At 40.0% G+C, this 21,468-nt stretch overlaps 1 protein-coding gene across 10 annotated transcripts in view; it reads right to left on the bottom strand.

Moving 5' to 3' along the window:
* The window catches only part of LOC144524092 (LIM and calponin homology domains-containing protein 1-like), a 106,342-nt gene that overhangs the window by 14,401 nt on the left and 70,473 nt on the right, over positions 1-21,468 (bottom strand). For 8 of the 10 annotated variants that reach the window (XM_078260084.1, XM_078260087.1, XM_078260086.1 and 5 more), the window contains 7 exons: positions 20,710-20,908; positions 13,855-14,113; positions 7,418-7,807; positions 6,125-6,160; positions 3,961-4,087; positions 3,422-3,579; positions 1,240-1,717 (listed from right to left, as the gene is read on the bottom strand). In XM_078260084.1, coding sequence (XP_078116210.1) covers positions 1,240-1,717; positions 3,422-3,579; positions 3,961-4,087; positions 6,125-6,160; positions 7,418-7,807; positions 13,855-14,113; positions 20,710-20,908 — 1,647 coding nt within the window. The remainder of the gene's footprint in view (positions 1-1,239; positions 1,718-3,421; positions 3,580-3,960; positions 4,088-6,124; positions 6,161-7,417; positions 7,808-13,854; positions 14,114-20,709; positions 20,909-21,468) is intronic. The other 2 variants (XM_078260085.1, XM_078260092.1) reach the window with 2 other exon arrangements.

The raw sequence follows: 21,468 nt of genomic DNA, 5'->3' as shown, positions 1-21,468 counted from the left end.
TATTCTCTTTAAATGGATATTGTCACTACAAAAATTAGTGCATATGAGTAAACTTGGATCTGTATATGATTTGTAATATCATCATTTGTTAAACTCTGTTATTTTCCAGTCTCAACTTGAAATATGACTTGGGTGGATGAAAAATTGGTTCATAGATAGAGTATGAAACATCTGCAGGAAACATTGCCTGAATTTCTGCTACAATCAAGCTGTTATAGCTCAACATATTTTAAATAGTTAACCAAATGAATTGATGACAAATAAAGAGATTAAAATAAACCCTATGCCTAAAAACCCAGTGCCCTCATTTGTGGTCATTACCAGCGTCTCATCTCTGTTCGTTATAAGCTATTCATCTAGCTCACAACACCATGCTGGCCTCTATGACAAAGAGGCACTAAGTATGTGTGAGGAGCTCCTAGTGAGTGGTAACTTAAGACACAGTAGTGGAGTTGGGTGAATGCAGACTCTCAGTCTGCCCCCCCTCCGTCTCCACCTTCTCATCCTTCTCCTAGCAGCCTGTGTGGGCCCTCTTTGTTCGATGGGAGCCCACTTCACATTGAGAGGGCCCTACTTGTCAACTTCTTAAGTCAATAGGGAACAGAGGGCTCCATTCAAAGCCAGGCTCCGCTCAGACCTCTGACAAGACATTCCAGAAAAGCGCTGTGCTTCATTTGGTCTGGTAATAATCTGCCCCTCCCCTCCACACCAAAACACAAGATCTCATTTTGAATATTCCCATTTGGAATTTTTTCCAGATGAAAAGGAAATGAATCCTGTTGAGAGTACTTTGAGCTAAATTGAAACATGACATGCTTCTTCTTGGAGAGGAAGTCTTGTGTTTTCCTAGAAAACAGCCAGCTCATCACCATGGCGGTTCTGTGACATTCTGATGTAACTGCCAAGAGAGCTGGAGGGGAATTTACCCACCAGCCTGTAAGGAGGGCAGGCAAAACTGGATAGTAACCACATGTACAGTGGTAAGACCTGAACCGTGCCCACTGCTGGACTGTTGTGGTTAAATCTCAATCATTTCATCAAGAGTAAGGAACCTAAATAGAGTTAACACTGTGAGGCGTAGTGAGGATATTTTACTGTGAAAACCAGACACTTGGAAAGGAAAAAATCCACATGGCATTTGGAGGATGCTGGTATCACATATTTACAGCAGCAATAATGGATTAATTTTTTATTGTTGGGAAGTTGGGATAATGACAAGTGCTTCTGAGTCAGTCTTACCTTGCTGGGCCATGGTTCAGCCGTTGTGGGTCCGGACTGGAAGTAAGGCTTGGGCGTCAGCAAAGGCACCGGTTTGGGTGACAGGTTTCTGGTGGATGGCGGCTCAGACGAGCGAGATCGAATCTGAGGCCGCTGGTGTGAGGAGTCTTTGGGAAACTCCTCGATTTGCGCTTCCAGTGTAGACGTGAACTTCGGAGCCGGGGCAGACAGCTGGCGCAGATACTTCATGGGTCCGTTGGGGTCCACGTCAAAGGGGTCTGGGGTCGTTGGGGAGGCGGACAGGGAGAGAGGGAAGGGTGAGCCGGAAAAGGAGGGATCAGCAGATATGCTGCGGTCCAGGATCTTTGGCAACTGTAGACGTTCCAGGACTGCATCACTGATGGAGAAACGCTGGGCATAACGCTGGAGGATGAATGATGCCTCCTCTGGGGTTCTGGCTTTCCTGTACGCGTCCCGCAGCTCATCCTCACGACGCTCCCTGTTGAAGAGGAAAAGAGGTAAAGAGAGGGGATAAAAGCAAAACCGCTGTGTGAAATGTGAAGCAACTGATATGACCCAGTTTGATTTACATTAAATAAAGGTAAACTTTGCTACTATTTAGCAGTTGATATGACAGATTCAACCTATAAACACAAATTAAATTTGAAGTAGATTTAATCGGAGATAAACACTATAGTATTACCCATCATATTGACTTCACTATCAGTTGAGCTGACCTGCTCTTCCTCTTAAATTTTTTCAGACCTACTTAAATGAACTCCAGGAGGAGCCACTGTCACTTTTGCGCCCACTAGCAGGAATTAGAATGAAGATTAAATTCTCTTCCATGAAAAATACCTAGTTTTCCTTAAAGGGGTGATAGAATGCAAAACCGATTTTACCTTGTCATAGTTGAATAACAACAGTTTGGAGGGTAAATAGGACATACATAGAACCTCAAAATCCCATTGACACCTCTTTCCTCTGCAAATCTCACAATTTGAAACTGCCTCTGAAAACAGGCGAATCTCAACAAAGCTAAAAGTTGACGTCAACTCCTCAACTCCTAGTCTTTGTCACGCCCCAACATTTGCATAGGCTACACCACTGACCTGAGATCAGGCATCTTCTGAATCTAGGTCGCGTAGATCTCAGAAATGTTATACATTGTTCGTCTGCTTTTCCATCACTAAATTCACTTCTGAGACTTTTTTATGCGAGAAATCAACTATGTAAAGCTCAAATATGGGCCGTTCTACGAAAATTGATGGCTAATTGCAAATTTGGTAAGACAGTTTCGGACTTGAGGAGCTCCGCAATCTGCCGTGACAGGTGGCGGCTGCCGGCCGGGTTTGATGCCTTCCCCGTCGGCCTCCCCCCCTTCACAGACCCGCTGAGCTGGAGCTCCGTCAGGATCTCACACACGAGCTGCGCTGTGTACTTTAGAAAGAAGAAAGTTTGGAAGTTTTTCAAGGATTTTGAAAATGAACCATGGTCGTAAATACAGTGTTCCAGGCTGTACAACGGAATAGCCTACTGGCCCAGAGAAAAGTGTTTAGAGTTAGAACGAGTATATCGGACGAGAGGGAGTTGTGGATCTAAACGCAGCACCGCAGAGGCACTGACAGACGACAGGCTTGCAGGGGTTCACTCTCCGCTCCCCGCGCTTACTAGCTACAAGGTGAGTTGTGATTCTTTTGTGGATGTTTTTTATGTCCAAAGGGTAACGTTACAACAACACTAGTTATAATGAAAGTGTCGAAACTTTGCATTTGGTCTCAGCTGTTTTAGCCACCACGGTTTGCACCCGGGCACGTCTGGGCATGTAACAGTGTGTCTGTGAGTGTTTGTGTGTGAAATATGAGACCTGCTTTATCGTCTCCAATGTATGTGTATGTGGTTCCTCAACCAGTCAGCGCGCAGCTTATCTAAATATTCATGAGCATACCATATTTGGAAGAAAAGCTCTCGTTCCAAATAGAGCCATTACACAGGGATGCAGAAGGGCGAAAAACAAATAGCACCTGGGACATTTTCAGCCCAACTAATGTTATATACCCTATTAGGAGACCTTAAGAAACCGTGTGAAATACCCTATATAATCATTCTATCACCCCTTTAATACTAGTATTGTTTTGTACATACACTTTGTTGTTTTAGCTGAATACAAATTAAACAACTTCTTTATTTGTATTTGACCTACTTGTCCTGCACTATCTCTCTGTAAGTCTTGATGCTTCTCCTCCTCATGGAGGTACAGGTGTCTCCTGACAGCAACTGCTCCATCATCTTCCTCTCCTCCTCCTTCTTGATTAGGTCCTGGGAAATACTCCTCCTCCGATTTTTCCATCGGGCCAGGTCCTGACACACATCAGAAGTGTTTCAGTTCCAAGTGAAACAAGGCAAGAGGGCTTGGCTCAGCAGCGATATGAGACCTGAAGCACTGCTGTGGCCTTAGAAAACCGATTTAAGTTTTTAACTGGGGCACAGCAAAAAACTGCTGCCGCAGGCATTACAATCACTGCATATAACTGATAAAACTCCTGACACAATGAAGACAAGAAATACAAACTGTGCAGATGATGAAATTCTAAACGGGAGTTACAAATAATATCAATCCAACAAAAAAAAAGGTATTAGAAAAAAAATCATCTCAACCCAAAATAAATCGATAAATAAATGAACATAAAATAAGAGAAATAAAAACAGTTCCATAAAGTCAGATGAATCGGAGACACTCACATCCTGCCAGTGATCGTCCTCTTCCTTCATCCTGTTATACTGGTTGTGCATCAGTTCATGACGGACCTGACTGTGGGGCTGCGAGATGGCCTCCTCCTCACCACGCATATCGATCATACTTACACTCCTAAGGAGAGGAGGGAGAGAGAGAGAGAGAGACAGACAGAGAATATGGATAATGAAAAAGATGTTGACATATCGTTTCCAGAATAGGACATGGTTTATTTTTGTAGTTAGTCTGGTAGTGATAACATACATCTCCCTCAGTGCATTGTACTGTACAGTACGTTGCCATCTTTATCCGTTTCATACAGTCATGTCGAACACAGTAAAAACATTTACCTTTTCTAAGACTCAGCAATGGCTAAACATTTGATATTCCACCGAAAATATATAGTGATACATAGTATCAAAGAAAACATCCACAAAAAGGGTTTTGTTCCAATCCACCGTTACTAGGAAAAGACAATTACCTGTAACAAATGGCTCAGTACAGATACCAAAAAAAATAAAAGATGTCTTTTAAAGACCGCATGAATGGAAAAACTGTCCATCTTCAAAGGTAACCTCATGCTTACCCTGTAGGCATAACTAAGATTTTTTTTAAAACCAATACAACATTCACAATTTGTTTGAACAGGAAATACATTACATTAGGGATGTTAAGATGCCATTTAATGAGACCTTTGAAAACATCAGCTTCAGGTACAGGTACCTGTGGTTGTAATTAACATTCTGATGTGAGTGTATTTGATGCAACAACCAGTATGGACTTCATACAGTCAAAGACTTGGTACAGAGAGTTTACACTGGTCTTTACATTAGTTCAGTCAGTAATGTAAAGGCATCCATTTTTAGATTACAGACAAGACACTAAAGTGCAGCCTTATTGTTAGGAGCATGCGGCTCATCACAGACTTAGGAGTAAAATCAATATATCCTCGCTTAAATAATTCCCAGCTCATTAAAGTCATGATCGTAAGAATTATTTTTGTTTTAAGACTCAGAAAAGTGATGCATTGCCAACATACAAAATGTATTGGGTGAACAAAAGACACTTGATGCAGAAGAGTGATTTAAATCTAATAGATGACTGACATGTTCTTGTATTTTAAACGTTTTGGTGACTGGGATGGGTGCAATGCTGAATAACTGCTACTCAAAATCAAAACTTTTTAAACTAAAAAAGCATTTAAGTCATCTCCTTGTTATGAATCATCTCTCCCGTTTCATAAAAAGCTGCACTTTTTACATTAGCAAAAGGAGATTCTCATGATTTTGTAACGGATGGGATGTTGGGAGGGTGGTTAAAATTGTTGTGTTACATGAAACATGCAGCTGGCAGAAGCACTAAGATTATGTTGGCCCAGCGCAGTTTAGTACATCCTTTCCACAGCTACTACTGCAGGTACTTTGAATAAAGAGAGGAGGAGAGGAATGGATTGTTGCCAGCCAAAAAAAGCATGTTGATTAGACTTAATGAAAACATGACTTCATGATATTTCAGATCAAGTGTAAGGTCTAGGGACATTGTTTGACACTGTTGAAGAAGATTGTCAAAAATGTTCACCTTGAAAGGTCATTTAACTTATTATTTTATCATTTTAATGTAGATAATACAAGTAGGAAAAATCTGCTTTGTGTTTTCCATGCAAAAAAAACTTGTAAATATTCTTTCCTAAATCACATGTAACAAATGTGGTACATCAGCCCTGGCTGACCGTACTTACTCCCATTTACTCAATCTCAATGAAAATAGAAATCTGACATTCAGTAGAGACATGAGGGGTTTGAGGACCATTTTAGAGGAGTTTCTACCCTGTCAAGAGTACTGAGTACTTCTGTGGCAAACACTACATTCTTGTAATGTTTCTACCATTACAAGATGGTCAAACATACAGATATCAAAAACTGGCTTAATATATTTGGTCAATGGACTTTCAATTAAACAAAAATAACATAAACCTAAGTTGTTGTCAATGGCTTCATGAAAGTTCTTTAAATGACCTCAACCTTTGGCAGATTTTCCCACTTGCATAAAGAAAAATCCAATTTGAACACTCAATGAATGATTAAATGACTTATTGAGCAGGGTTTGTTTTTGTAGTGCAGAGCAGTGCTGGGCCAGACAGCTGAGCCTGTGAGTGGTTAATGGACAACTTACTGTGGATCATCTGACACACTATGTGTGCGGCTGAATCTACAGAAGGCAGAGAGCATGGAGAGAGAGCACAATCACAAATGAATACAAGTACACGTCATTCACTTGTGTGAATATCAAAACACAGCGATGGAATATTCAATAGCTAGTGTGCAACATACTGTGTTGTGATCACACCTGACAATGAGTTCATTACGACAGATTTAATACAGAATGGTTCATTAACAATGTTTTAAACAAGTGTGCCTGCTGGTTTTGTATCTATGCACAGATATCTGTCAGTTTCTAGGTTTAATGATGACCCTCAAACCAAACACAAGGGGGCAGTCTTATCCATAACACAGCAAGTTTACTGCATCTCTGAAAACCCAAACACTGCTAGCATACAACAGATGCATATGGCAATGATCTTAGAATGCAGCTGGTACTTAACTATTAAAAAAAGGCACATGCATATTTTATTAGACAGCACAAGAGCGACATCAAGGATGTGACTCTTTCTGTCTGTGACCAACACTTGTAGGTTTGGCCTCAACCACAAAGGTCTTCACACAGGCTTTTTTTTTATGAAGCTGCCTCTGTGATGTTGGAGGGGTGTGAGAGAAAGTGTGGCCTGTGGTTTCTCCCCACAAGAGAACAAGAGACTAAATTATAAGAAGCCTCACTAAATCAGGACCAGATAGTTTTCTAAGATGGCTATTTGCCATATGGGTTTGTTGTAGTAAAATGTCTTCTTGCCATGTTCTTTGTAGGAAGATGTATCATATGATAGAGTGGGGATTGCATTAAAACCAGTACTTTACATAAATGGAATGGCCCATGTTTGATTTATTGATAATGGTTGGACCAATTTATGCATTTGAGAATTGCCAAACAATACTGGTTTAAATGGGATAAAATTCAATTCAGTGTCCATTGTGGTTATTTGGGTCTTCTGAAGAGATCAAAGGTTGCTAACTAAGGCCATGCGTAGTTAATCAAAGACCACATTCTCAAACGTTTCTTTTTCTCCAAATTTCTTAACAGAAATAAAGCAGGAAATTATTTTGAGTTTCCATGCATTCTCTGCACAATAACAACCGTTTTTAAAAAACATGCAATTTTTAGGTAGTTAAGTCATCCAGATAGCCATTGCGGGCAGAGGTCAAGGTCTCATGCTGAGCATCCCATCAAGGGATGCTGAGTACATCCCTTGATTTTAAAGTTGAAATATGTTTTAGTTCACGTAGGTGTAGCAGGTTAAGTTAACGCGGTGAAAATTCATAAAATGTAGTGTAGTTGCTGGACGGGGCTCACGTTGTTGGAAGACTGCTGGCCAACCAAGAGTTCCCTCCTTGTGGGTCATCACTTTCACTCAGCGCCCTTCCCTTCCGTCGGCCTGTATCAGTTGTTGCTGTTGTAGCAGTTGCCATGGTAGTGGGCACAGGAAAGAAGTGGGGGGGACTCGGAGTGGTAATGTGTTTGGGAGAGATCAGCATTTGGCGAGCCAGCTTCTCATCTCGTTCTGCGACTAACGGGACACCAGTGGCTCGCTTCATCACAGCCGCCTCCTCCTGCTCCGTCACAGGTGGATGCTTCCCGGCGGTGATGACGGGGCTTGCTGCAACCGCGGGTGTTGCTGCAGCGTTTGCTGCTAGAGTCGTGGAATGGTGGAAGAGTTCCTCTGAGCACGAGCGAGCTGGAGTACTGCAGAAAGCAAAGCAAACTAAAACGTACTGCGGCCTGGTTATAATCCTCTATCATCAGATAGCATTCCTCTGGGAGGAGCCTAAATGGAATTATTTGAAGACATAAATCTAAGAAAATAGCATAGCAAGGTCACAAATCCCTTCCGAGCAGACTGGATGTTAAAACAAACTGGAGTCACAAAGCCAAAGCAAGTTTTGCTGAACACTCTGTTGTCTGTCATCCTATGATGAACAGCTTCTTTCTGTGAGGCTTATTATTGGAAAATAAATTCCCACGATGCATTGCAGGGAGAGAAAGGCTGTGAAAAGGCCAGGCTTCACTCCCAGCCTGCTCAGGGTCAAGGAATGAAGAAAGTCTAATTTCCTTACATCCTGAGGGTGGGTCGCGTGTTCATTTTCCCTGTGAGTGCATTTGTGTGTGTGAACACCGTACAGTTGTTGTTGTGTGTACCTGCTGGTGCTATGTATAGGTTTGTATTTTTAAGGTGTGTACTGTTTTATTCCTAGAATTTGATGGGAAAGGTCAAGTGATCTTAAAAAAGATGTGTCAACACAACTTTGATAGGGGACTACAAACACTGATATGTTGATGTTATACAACTGTTTTTAAAAGAATGAACTCCTGGCAACACTAAAACACAAAAATTCCAGCCTCAGTTTTCTTCTTGAAAAAGGCAAGCTGTTACAGAAGCTGATATCAAAGCCTTTTAAAAACATCCTAGAAATCCCCCTTTTCCTTGGAATACAGCTATACACAAGTCAGATTTCCTTTGAGCATTCTTTTCACTCCCTTGAAACGCTGACAATCCAATCAATGCCATAACATCTGTGCCAGAAAAAGCTGGAACCTGGAGGTGCGACTGTAATAACTCTCCAACAGGACTGTGAATGAAATGTCTGCTGGACCAGGAAATAACACAGGATAGGGCTGGATTGTGAAATAACAACAGAGACCTAAACAGACATTTTTCAGGAGATAAACGGTTATTGTAATTGTAATAAGGCATCATAATGGACTTTTGCACTGTGAACAGCATTGAAAGCTCATACTGTAATCCTCACCTTGTGTAGAATTTGTGACCCCTGGCTGGCCTGCTGGGTAAAGACCCTGTATTACAACAGTGCATTCTATATTGGACCTCTTGCTGACTCACTGTTATGTTTCTCTGGATAAGAACAACACTGGAAACGATGATCTGGTAATGGCAGTGCCAAAAAGCAAAAGAGCTGGATGGAAACACCAGCTGTGAAAATTGTAACTATTTTCCACCATAGTAACAGTCCTGATGAAAACAGTTTATGGCAAAGTATGTAGATGCTGCGAAGATTTTTGTAATTTTTCAGTGTTTTGAGTGGCAAAAATAAAAATACCATTCACCTATACTGTGTGGTGATGCAGGCAGGAGTTAAAGTGGACATATTTGAACATGAAGCTGAAATGATCTGTATGGATAGATTAGTGGCGAGTTATTTTCTGATCTGAGTGAACTAACCCTTTAACAAAACAAAGTTTCTGCTGCTGACTCAAGTCATGGTCAAGTCAAGTCATTAAAAGAATTCTTCACAGATTTCTTCATCATATTTTCTTATTATTATTATTTTGAGGACAACAATGGAATTAAGTCCTGGACTTTATTGTGTTTTTATCCTCGATTGTATGTGATGTCTTTTCATGTGTAAGGCATTCTTGATACAATTAAATAAATCAAATCAAAATCCTTATTCCATGCATTCTTCTTCTGGCCGCCGACAATAGGGTCGGTGATTCTGCTATGTCATGCTAGTATCGGCTAATGTAGCCTCGAAAATCAACCCTAAAGCAGAGATGAGGAGCAAGCTACAGAGGTCTGGTAACCTCAATTCTTTGTACAGTCAGGTCCATAAATATTGGGACATCGACACAATTCTAATCTTTTTGGCTCTATACACCACCACAATGGAGTTGAAATGAAACGAACAAGTGTGCTTTAACTGCAGACTTTCAGCTTTAATTTGAGGGTATTTACATCCAAATCAGGTGAACGGTGTAGGAATTACAACAGTTTGTATATGTGCCTCCCACTTTCTAAGGGACCAAAAGTAATGGGACAATTGGCTGCTCAGCTGTTCCATGGCCAGGTGTGTGTTATTCCCTCATTATCCCATTTACAAGGAGCAGATAAAAGGTCCAGAGTTCATTTCAAGTGTGCTATTTGCATTTGGAATCTGTTGCTGTCAACTCTCAATATGAGATCCAAAGAGCTGTCATTATCAGTGAAGCAAGCCATCATTAGGCTGAAAAATCTAAACAAACCCATCAGAGAGATAGCAAAAACATTAGGTGTGGCCAAATCAACTGTTTGGAACATTCTTAAAAAGAAAGAACGCACCGGTGAGCTCAGCAACACCAAAAGAGCCGGAAGACCATGGAAAACTGTGGTGGATGACCGAAGAATACTTTCCCTGGTGAAGAAAACACCCTTCACAACAGTTGGCCAGATCAAGAACACTCTCCAGGAGGTAGGTGTATGTGTGTCAAAGTCAACAATCAGAGAAGACTTCACCAGAGTGAATACAGAGGGTTCACTACAAGATGTGAACCATTGGTGAGCCTCAAAAACAGGAAGGCCAGATTAGAGTTTGCCAAACAACATCTAAAAAAGCCTTCACATTTCTGGAACAACATCCTATGGACAGATGAGACAAAGATCAACTTGTACCAGAGTGATGGGAAGAGAAGAGTATGGAGAAGGAAAGGAACTGCTCATGATCCAAAGCATACCACCTCATCAGTGAAGTATGGTGGTGGTAGTGTCATGAGCGTGGGCATGTATAGCTGCCAATGGAACTGGTTCTCTTGTATTTATTGATGATGTGACTGCTGACAAAAGCAGCAGGATGAATTCTGAAGTGTTTCGCGAATATTATCTGCTCATATTCAGCCAAATGCTTCAGAACTCATTGGACGGCACTTCACAGTGCAGATGCACAATGACCCGAAGCATACTGCGAAGGCAACCAAAAGAGTTTTTTAAAGGGAAAGAAGTGGAATGTTATGCAATGGCCAAGTCAATCACCTGACCTGAATCCGATTGAGCATGCATTTCACTTGCTGAAGACAAAACTGAAGGGAAAATGCCCCAAGAACAAGCAGGAACTGAAGACAGTTGCAGTAGAGGCCTGGCAGAGCATCACCAGGGATGAAACCCAGCATCTGGTGATGTCTATGCGTTCCAGACTTCAGGCTGGAATTGAATGCAAAGGATTTGCAACCAAGTATTAAAAAGTGAAAGTTTGATTTATGATTGTTAATCTGTCCCATTACTTTTGGTCCCTTAAAAAATGGGAGGCACATATACAAACTGTTGTAATTCCTACACCGTTCACCTGATTTGGATGTAAATACCCTCAAATTAAAGCTGAAAGTCTGCAGTTAAAGCACATCTTCGTTTCATTTCAACTCTATTGTGGTGGTGTATAGAGCCAAAAAGATTAGAATTGTGTCGATGTCCCAATATTTATGGACCTGACTGTAACTGCACACCCCCAGATATTTTTGCATTTTCAAACTTGTGGATGACATCCCTTAGGCAATTGCTCAGCCTTCACACAACTCCACGTGGAGTAGCAAAAGGCTTTATACAACTTTTTTTGTTGTACTCCCCGAGACCTATGAACAGACTTTGATGTGTAAAATTGGTGGAGTTCCACTTTAAGGACCCCTTTAAAAATAATCAAAAACAATATCATGATTTATCATTACAAAAATATCAACAAATTATTTAAAACTCTATAAGACGATCTTTAGCTTTTAGATTTGGTTGATTTAGACAAACTATGAATCAGAATTGTGTCGATAAAAAGAATTTGGCTGCTAATTTGGACTTTTCAGAAAAACAAATCAAGGTGAAGACCTTTGCTCAGAGGTGATGATCAGGTGAGTTACGTTCACCATGGGGGGCTCTGCACAGGGTTGGGGGACTCTACATGGCAGAGGCTCACTGCTCCTCCTCAAGCCTGCTGCATGGATCTCAATGCAAAGTGTAGAGGCAGTCTGCTTCCCTTCCTCATCGTCCTTTTTAGTCTGGTTCTTCTTCTGAATCTGTATCTGGGGTTCGTGGGGCGGGGTAGGGGACGAGCTGGGGGACTCTCCAGGTGGGTTGGCTAAGCTAGGGGGCTCATTTGGACTATTACATCACCCATTCACACAAAAAAAGGATGATGTAATGACATGAGGATGACCACAACATGATTGGGGGGGGAGGAATTAGGTTCACACACAAGAGGTAGAGGGAGGTAAGAGGGTAAACACCATTATGGATGGAAATGATAAGAGATGGAGAAAAAAAAAAACAGTAATGCAAAATGACTGAATGCATGTGTTTGATGTAATGGTGATGAATGAATTTAACAACATTGGGAATGACCGATTGACAACACACTATGGGTGATACACACACACACACACACACACACACACACACACACACACACACACACACCTACAGAATATGCACCCTCTGGCAGCACTTTTTGAAAATATAAACAGACTGAGGTAAGAATACAATTAGAGATATTTCGTTTTTGATTAAATATCTTCAACCTCCTGCTACAGCTAAATAATGCTACGTCCAAACTGCAAAACATTATCCTTCAAAAACTACTTCCATTCAAATCCTGACATGACACACATACACCACTAACACTGTACATACTGTACGGATACTAAAACAGATCAAAGCACATTATGGAATCCACTAACCCAGTAGAAATTTGAAACTTCTGCAGTGAGAGCCACTGACAATGAAATGTTTAACCAAATAAAAATTGTGACCCCAGTGCTCTCAAAATGCCAAACCAATAAATGCCAATAAGACCGCCAGACTATACTGTGTCTTCTCTATTCAGCGTATTTCACACTTTGCTTTAATCAGAATCAGTCAGAGTCAATGAAAACGAACATCTGGCTCCATCAGTCACTCCCATATGTACAGTACTGGACAGAGAGCAATAATCAACAGCTGAAACATGAATCTGCAATTTGACACAAGTGACACCTTCTCTTGCAAAATTATTAAACACAGAATTAATAAAAAAAAAGAAAAAAAAAAGAGGTTGGTCGGTACTATACATAATAATTAATAATAAACATTTACTTTCCAACATCTACATTTTGTAGATCTGTTTTCTCAATTCTGCGAAAATGTCATACTTTTTCTAAAAATAACTTCATGGTCTACTTCCATCCATATTTGATTCTTCTAATTGTCTAGAATTTATCATGCTAAAGTAAACTAACAGAACATGCAAAACATATTACTGCAGTACAATTTCTGGTTAAACATGTTCAGCTACAAGCAGAAATTTGTGGAATTCTCTGCCAGAAAATTCCCGACAACCTTTAATTTTAAAGGTTTTATCTGCAGCAAATCCATTTCAAACTAAAACAAGGTTGTACAACCTGTCCCCAAATCATCAGTTTATCATGAATCACCAGCAGCATCCTGAAACTCGAATGGCTCAGCCAGCACTATATTGGTCCAGCCTATCTTTAAATCTATCATCTCATACATACATCATACAACTTAAACTAAGCTGCACCATCAGTCTATTAAATGTAAAATATTGTGTGTGCCATGGTTTGCACCAAAGTCAAGTAATAAGCTCCTCTGTTCTGTGAACACACATCATATTCACCTTCAAACCTTGAATATTCAAAGCTTACATGTCAAATGTTGTCTTATAGCAGAAATGTTTTATCATGTAAAGTGGTTAAATGTTGCATCTTTAATTTTCTAACCATTCACAGACTTCCGTTCAGTTACACAGAACACCATTTCGTTCAATTAGTGAAGCTTTACTCTGGTTAATAACAATAATGTGTATATATACTGTATATATAATTTTCTCTGATTTAAACCCTATTTCTCAGATGTAGAAATGCAATTACTTTATCCATTTCACTTGTATTTAAATATCTAAACTACCTTAATAAATGACATGCTAGCATTTCCTCTGTACATTGTGTGTTTCTTTCCTTCTAATTGCTATAACAGTTAGACTCACCTGAGTGGTCTGTCTCCCCCTACAGGGGAAGTAGCAGTACTCCAACTCTTACGTGCTCCCTCTTCTTTATCGTTCTTCTTCTTGCGGAGTGGAGTGGGCAAATAGCCACTCTGGTTGCTCTTGTTGGGCAGGTACTGGTTGAAAGGCATGGCTGTTCGTGGTTCGCTGATGGACGTCCGCCGTGCCGACATGTCATCCTTGCGGATGTCAGGTATCTTTCTGTGGGAGGGACCGTCGGACTCTGAGTCACTGCCGCGGCCTGTTGAGAGGAGGAGATGGGGGGGAATAAAGTGTATTAATGGTGTCACAGAGAGATCACTCGGCAGCTAATTTGTTGGCAAGTTCAGGTTTGCAGATACATTTTAGAACAGGCTGAATTGCACAAATACCATTTAATACGTTCAGTTTAAAAACAATTACGATCAAGATTACTGTTCACAAGATGTGTCAAAGCACATACAGCTTGTTTTCATGTCTTAGAGGTTTAGTGAAGGATAAACTAATTTCAATTAGAGGGAGATTCAATTTTAAAGTGTTTTGCTATGATTACAGGAAAACAATTCAAAGACGTGGCGTTGAAATTTTGTGTTGTAAGCAATTCATGAGATTCAAATTGTAACAAAACAGAAATGTATTAACCAGCAAAATACTTTGAAATTCTCTACTCCATTTTTCACATTTAAATGTTTTTTATCCTATACTGTGAACACACAGCCATCTAGTAGCTTTGCTGCACTTCTGAAGAAGCATATATATGTAACAGTGTCTCTGATACGTTCTATTAACCTTCTGAATAATAATGTGTTAAAAAGAGAGGGGGAATGGAAGGGAGAGAGAGAATAAAAAAAAAAATTGTGCAGAGAAACAGTTGACTGAGGATTCTCATTGCGTTTTTATAATCTCTGAATCCATCAAGCCATTACAATTAGTATACATATAGCTTTACAAAACACTAAAGTGTGGTTCCAGTGTTATTACATATTGCAGTGCATTCCAGTGGCTGAACATAAATCAACCCCTATGAAAGTAACATAAATCATAACAAAATGTGTATTGTGCAGCTCCTGCTGACTAAATTCTAGCCTTAGGATGCCTGTCTGTCTTTATCCCATTTGAAACACATTGTTAGCTCTTTAATGTCAGTGGCAACACCTGGAGCTGCAGAAGTGCACCGCTCAAGGACTTTCCCTGCTTGGCGTCTTAAATTCCTCTGCAAGTGTGATCCTCAGAGTCCATACCGAAAAGAGAAATGAGGATAAATCCCATTGATGTATCATTAGGATACCAGTCAATCCATCTTCATTAAAGCCTAACTCTCGCCAAAATGCAACCTAGAGTCTTTTTGTGAATATAGTGCTAGGGGCACTACTATGATCGCATAGCCATCACCTCCCGTTAGCATTCCATTGACTGCCATTCATTTTGGCGCCAATTTGACAGTGAATAACTTTACATCTGAAGCGCTTAAAGACTATTTGTCCATGTTTATTTCTAAAGAAACACGACAATATGTAAAAGGCTCCATTACCTTGTATCTCACGTCATGGCTCCGTAGCAGACGTTTTTGTAAAAATAGGCTAAGGATTGTGTCATAACCAAGTGACTTACTGTCGCATAGTAGAGGAATTACCATATAGTACAGGAGAAGCTCGCAGGCAGTTTCGACTTACATTAGCTGTTTAAGTACTAATGTTAACTAGCATTTTAGTTAGCAATAATTAGCCTGTGTCCATATTATCTCCTTACCTACGCTCTCCGTCACTGCAATATTCGGAATGATTGAGCACAGCTACCAGAAGACTTACAACTTTCAGACAGGTTGCTCACGTCACATCTACGTCGTCTCTCTCAGTTGGAGGCTGCGTAGTAACGCTCGGCGCTCACCAGAAAGGTGCTTCTAATATCCTTCACTGGTCTCTGTCCAGAGCAATGGGATCTGTTGGTCCATTTTAAATATGTCAATGGTTCATTCACATTCGGAGATCGACTATTTTTGACTAGCTAGATGGACGGCGACCGAAAAAAAAACAGCTACAGTGAGTTGTTAAAACCTTTTTTAGTAAACTCTGTGTACACAAACAATGTTCTCAATGCTGGAGTTCATGTGTAGAGTCCCTGGTGATACTTGGAGCAAAGTTTCATGTTGTATCGAGCCTTCTTAGTGTTTTAAAATTTTTTTATGGTATCATAGTAGTGCCCCTAGCACTCCCATTCAAAAGGCCATTTGACCGAAAACGAGAAAACGGTCAATCTTAAAAGTGGTGTTTCCGTCCTAATTATGCTTTTAAACGAAAGTTTGACTCAGGTATATTCACAAAAAGACCCTAGGTTGCATTTTGCCGAGTGTTACGCTTTAAGCCATTTTTGCTAATGCTAACCCAAATTCAACATTTGAAAAATGCAAATAATGGATACCTGCAGCCTTGCTTTACCCGAGGTCTCTCAAAAATTCCTCTCCAAGATGTTCAGCACATGTGCTACTGGGATTTCCCTCCCTTTGGACGGATGCATACTCATCTATGACCTCGAAATTTATGACTCGAATGTATACATTTTCCAAGTATAAACCCACAATTTTAACCAGATCTAAATCTTCCCTTAGTTCTAAACAGATACATGTGGATGCAGCTGCAACTCTGTGGAATTTTCTTTTTTCGCATTTTGCACTTGTGAAAACCTCTTTCGATCAATAGACTTCTTCATTTTTATGTGGTCTAAAAGATTGACAGATCAAGGTCCAAAAGAGGCCTTGAGGTATCTGCACTTCCAACGACGAGTGGTTCAATAATGACTCTTGAGCCCATCAATTGGAAACATGAGTGACTCCACCATCCAAGTTTATCCATCCTTAAGGAACAACATATGTCTTTACGTGGTGATCTGATCTCTCTGCACATATGGTAACACTGAAGCTTGAGGGAACGTTTATCATGGGTCAGTGCCATACTGTACCAGAGCTTCACAGAAACATATTTACATCAATAATCATCAACATGCTGTATTACTACAGGACATGTAAAAGCCATGGATTCCAGTTCAACATGCGTTACAATAACTGGAAAGTGGGAACATAATTACAAATGAAGAGTGATACCCACAACATTTCTAATAGTATTAGAGTGAAATAAATGATGACACTTTCTGGGATAGTATTCATGCTTTTTCCAAATTTTCCACTATATGACAAAGCTCTTTCTAGGCAGTATGAACAGCAAAGGTCTGCAAGGAGTTTTACTGATTTTGACCACGTGGAAAGTGTCCAGAATGAGTCAACAGTAGGGTTAGGTTCTGATAGCCGGTTCCATTTAGGATCCGTTTCGAGTTCACCCAGATTTGTTTAGATCTGAAACTTTTATCTCTCCTCACTCTTATTATCAATAAAGAACAATGAAAACATTTAGGAAGCACATATCTCACTTTTAGACTTAGCCTAACCCCTTAAAATGACGAACAATGCCAGCGGCAGATTATTGCAGCTGTAGCTAACCAACCAACCTAAAGTCTATAAAAGCTCAAATGAAGCTTTTAGCTGCTGTTTGGTGAACAGGACTTCAACAAGACAGAGTACTTACTTCTCTTTAAAGAAATTATCTAGCTGATCACATTATGTCAATTTCAGCAGAATCTCCCAGTTAAACTTTCATGAATATCATATACAAGACCTCCAGTATCTGGAGGAAGTAGCTTGTGGAAAATAAAGTGTAAAAGTAGGTAGGCATCATCTCATGCCATCTTCTGGTTGTAGCTACAGGTTGTGAACATTAATTCGACTATGCCTAAAAACTGTAGTATTTCTGCCTTCTGAGCAGCAGGAAAAATGTTGATCTTTTGAGTTTCAGTTACTGATAATTTAATTACTTGCAAATGGTGAAAGCTCAAAATAATTAAAGACAATATGGGATTTGAAAGGATTCAAATTCTATACACAGAGTTGATACCAGATTTGATAAATGCTATCCAATCAACCCAACCTTTGTCAGAAACCTCATCATAATTTGTAGTAAAGGCATAGAAGGCAACAAGACAATGCAACTAAAACAAGGCCAACAGACAACTTGTTCAAATTACTTTAAATTTTAAGAAACACAACTTAAATATTATGTAATATTACTTTATTATTGTGTGTGTGTGCATTTTCAACTCTGCTTTCAACTCACATTGAAGTTTGATGTTAATCATGTCTAAGAACAGATATAAGTGAGTGGTCAGAAATGAGCAGCTGGGCATGAAGCCATGTGAGGTAAAAGAAAATATTATACAGACTGAACTGGTATTTTAGAAAATCTGTATGCTGGACTTCAAGGCAATTTCTGATAAAAAACAGAAACCCTAAAAACCATCTCAATGACATCACTCAGTCTATTATTTGAAACAGCATCTGGCTAGCAATGGATGTTGTCCTGCAAACAGAAAGAGAGAAGGACAGGCTTTACTATAGGAGTAAAGAGCCACAGAAGCACACTTTCTCATTTATCAACACTATATCCATATAGGAAACTTGACCCTAACGAAAGACCATCTGCATTATTGCATCTCTTTCAAAGATTGAATTAAACTCTTCTCCCTGTCCCCTAATTACTGCCACCAGGGTCAAGTCAGTTTGGGAGCTGAATAGTGAAAGGGCAATGGATGCTCTTGCTCTTGTTCTGGGGGTACTCAACGGTCCCTGTCATTGGGTAATAACTGCATTGTTATCCTGTTCTCACATCTCTAGTTTGTGCATCCTGGGTCTGATCTGAACATTGACAGTATGGCATCCCCTAATAATAGCAAGGGCTTCAAAATATAGTGATCTTGGTGTTGACTTACTAACCCCTATATCATCCTTTGCATGGCTGAACTACAAAGAGCTTCTTACAGCAATAAATTAAAAAAGCCTAAAGGAAATTCCAACTTCAGATTATGTTGCGATATACAGTATCATCAATCTGTGGTGCATTCTGGTCTATTGAGAAGAAAACTTTGTCTCTCACTGCTGCGATGGCATTCTCCTGAACGGCATTCAAAATGTGACAGTTTAATGGTCCTTGTTTTGGATGTTTGGGTGGATTGGAGCAAACATCAACATCTAGCAAGGCCTTTTGTTAAACTGACTGTTGGTGACAGCAGCTTAGGCTTTGGAGACGGCAGTTTCCTTTGTACTTCCCTCAAAACACAAACACAGTCAGACAGGATGCTTGGCCTCGCTCTCTTTTCCCACATGCAGTTCAGAGATGAAACGTACATTACGTTTTGTGACGACTTCTGTAACCTTTTATAGGTTGTCATTAAAAAAAATTGAATTAAAATTCAAATAAAGTGTAGCAATGAACAGCTTTCAATAAAAGCATATGGTCGGCTTGGCATTTTTAAGTACTTAAATGCAGCCAAACCTCAGCACGAAGCATAAAACAAATTGGCAGGTGTTTGCAGTTCATGCTTGTCATGGAAACACTTATGTTAAATTGTTAGGCTACCAATTTGGACACATTCAATTACATATGCTTAAATATGGTTATCTAAACAAAAACTTTATTATACAATAAAAACAAAGCAATATATCATGTTTATGCAGTACAAACTTTATAAAACCTTTTAGAAATGTTGACTTTTCAAAGCATTGACAGTTTTTTAGTCTGTTGAGTTAAAGAAAGCAAAGAGGACGTGTTGTGGGTAGTTCTAATATCAGTATATCTAATCTAAACGACCTACATTTACATTTCAATTTGAAACATTTATCTGATTTTCTTAACAGAGCTAACCAATGGCAGGGGTTCAGTGTCTCAGGGTTCAAACTACAGCCTAAAGCCTCAAGATTTTATTCCTCTCAAAAGGACACATATCTGGTGTGTCAACAGCAACTTATTACACTGGACGGCATTTTCTTTTCAGATCAAATCAGACCTTTGTGTAGAGCCTTCTTGCCACTTTTATTTTATCAGCTAAATCAGAATTTATTAAGATGTTCCATGAGGAAAAATAAACAGCTTCTGTTTTATGTCACCTGACACAACTGTCATGTTGGAGCGGCCTGTGTTAACATTACAAAACTGAAATGAGTTTGAAACAAAAACAGATGTGATAGCGCTTGTTAATGTAGCTAGCTGACATCAGATATGGGTGATCCGAGAACTTTGAGACCCGCAGAGGATATACATGAGCAGTTTTTCATACAGTAAAGGAACATAAAGACAGCATGCAGTAAAGGAACATAAAGACAGCATGCAGCCTTTTTTTTTTTTTGATTAATAAAATTATAAAAGACTGGGTTCCTTATATTAAAAAAAAGTAAAACCGAACTGCAGACAACTTTACAGCAAACACATATAGGCTTTACTACAGCAGCACTAACCACTTAATTTATCTTATATTTACACAGTGTCCATATGCCAAATATGAACAGAACAAAAACAGCAGCTCCTGTACTAAATGTCTTCCGTTTCAAAAGACATATAGCTGTAATAAAAATTAAACAATAGCGTGGCTTTAAAATAAGCATCACTGATATTATTCACTTTATTATAATAGCCTTTGACGGGCACTGGGCGTTGTTCTGTGAAAACACAGGGAGGCGAACAACATGCTTTATTACAGTAGCACTACAAGGACAATGCGCCTCATTTATCTATATACTATATCTGAACACCACGATTGACCCAAACAAAGCAGCCAGTACTGAATTACTTCCCTTCCACAAGACACACTGTATGTGGTGTGGCTTAAATGACACAAAGGCTATTGACAAGATTTAACCTGCAACCTTTAAATTGAAGGCAGGTCATTCAAACCACAAGATCACGCTTTCATAATCAGTTCAAACTAGTGTTCTATGTGAATATGACTGTAAAGAGCATAAAAGGTAGACTATTCTCCTACCATCACTGCTGCCGCGGGCGACCAGGACGTCCGGCGATGGGGTCTGTCGTGAGCGTGAGCCGAAGGAGTCCAGACTGTCGAACGAGTCCTCGCGGCCGTGGCGTGGCGGGGAGAGAGAGTCGCTGCGTTCAGAGTCCCAGCAGTCGATGTAGCCACTGTCCCGGATGCTGCGTTTAGGGCTCTCTGCCTCCTCTGCCTCCTGAAAATTTAGGAACACATGCCCAGGTTATATCACATGCACAAATTAGTGTAACATTTGTGATTACAAAGGAAGGATACATAACATTGCATGCTAAGTACATCCATAAACTTGTGTTGTTTGAAGAGAATTTAATTTTCACCTGGTCAAAAAACATCTGAAGAATTTGTTTGTATCCTGTCCTGTACAAACATCTCACTGTAATACCTAGATCAACTGTGTATAGGCCTTTTGCTTTCTCTCCTTCCTCGCACTGTATTTTCTCATGTTTTCTTTTACTCAAATCCCTCTCTATCACTCTCTCTTTACCTCAGTGACCCCTCCCTTTGTCTGTCAGTTGAAACATGTCTATGCAGCTAATGGAAGGTGGGGAAAGGCCTTTCCTGTCCACCAAACGACTTCCTGTTCCTGACCCCTGGACCGGTCTGTTATGCAACTTTCAAACCTCTGACAGACTCTTTATTATGTCTTCAAGTCGGCTGTACTGCCACAGAATTTCTGTCTCACGTACTGTATCTTTGTCTAACATAGATTCAACTTTCTTTGATGAAGCAATGACA

This window comes from Sander vitreus, chromosome 10, assembly GCF_031162955.1.
Source record: "Sander vitreus isolate 19-12246 chromosome 10, sanVit1, whole genome shotgun sequence".
Classification (NCBI taxonomy): Eukaryota; Metazoa; Chordata; class Actinopteri; order Perciformes; family Percidae; genus Sander; species Sander vitreus.
This window is presented reverse-complemented; position numbering and strand designations above follow the sequence as displayed.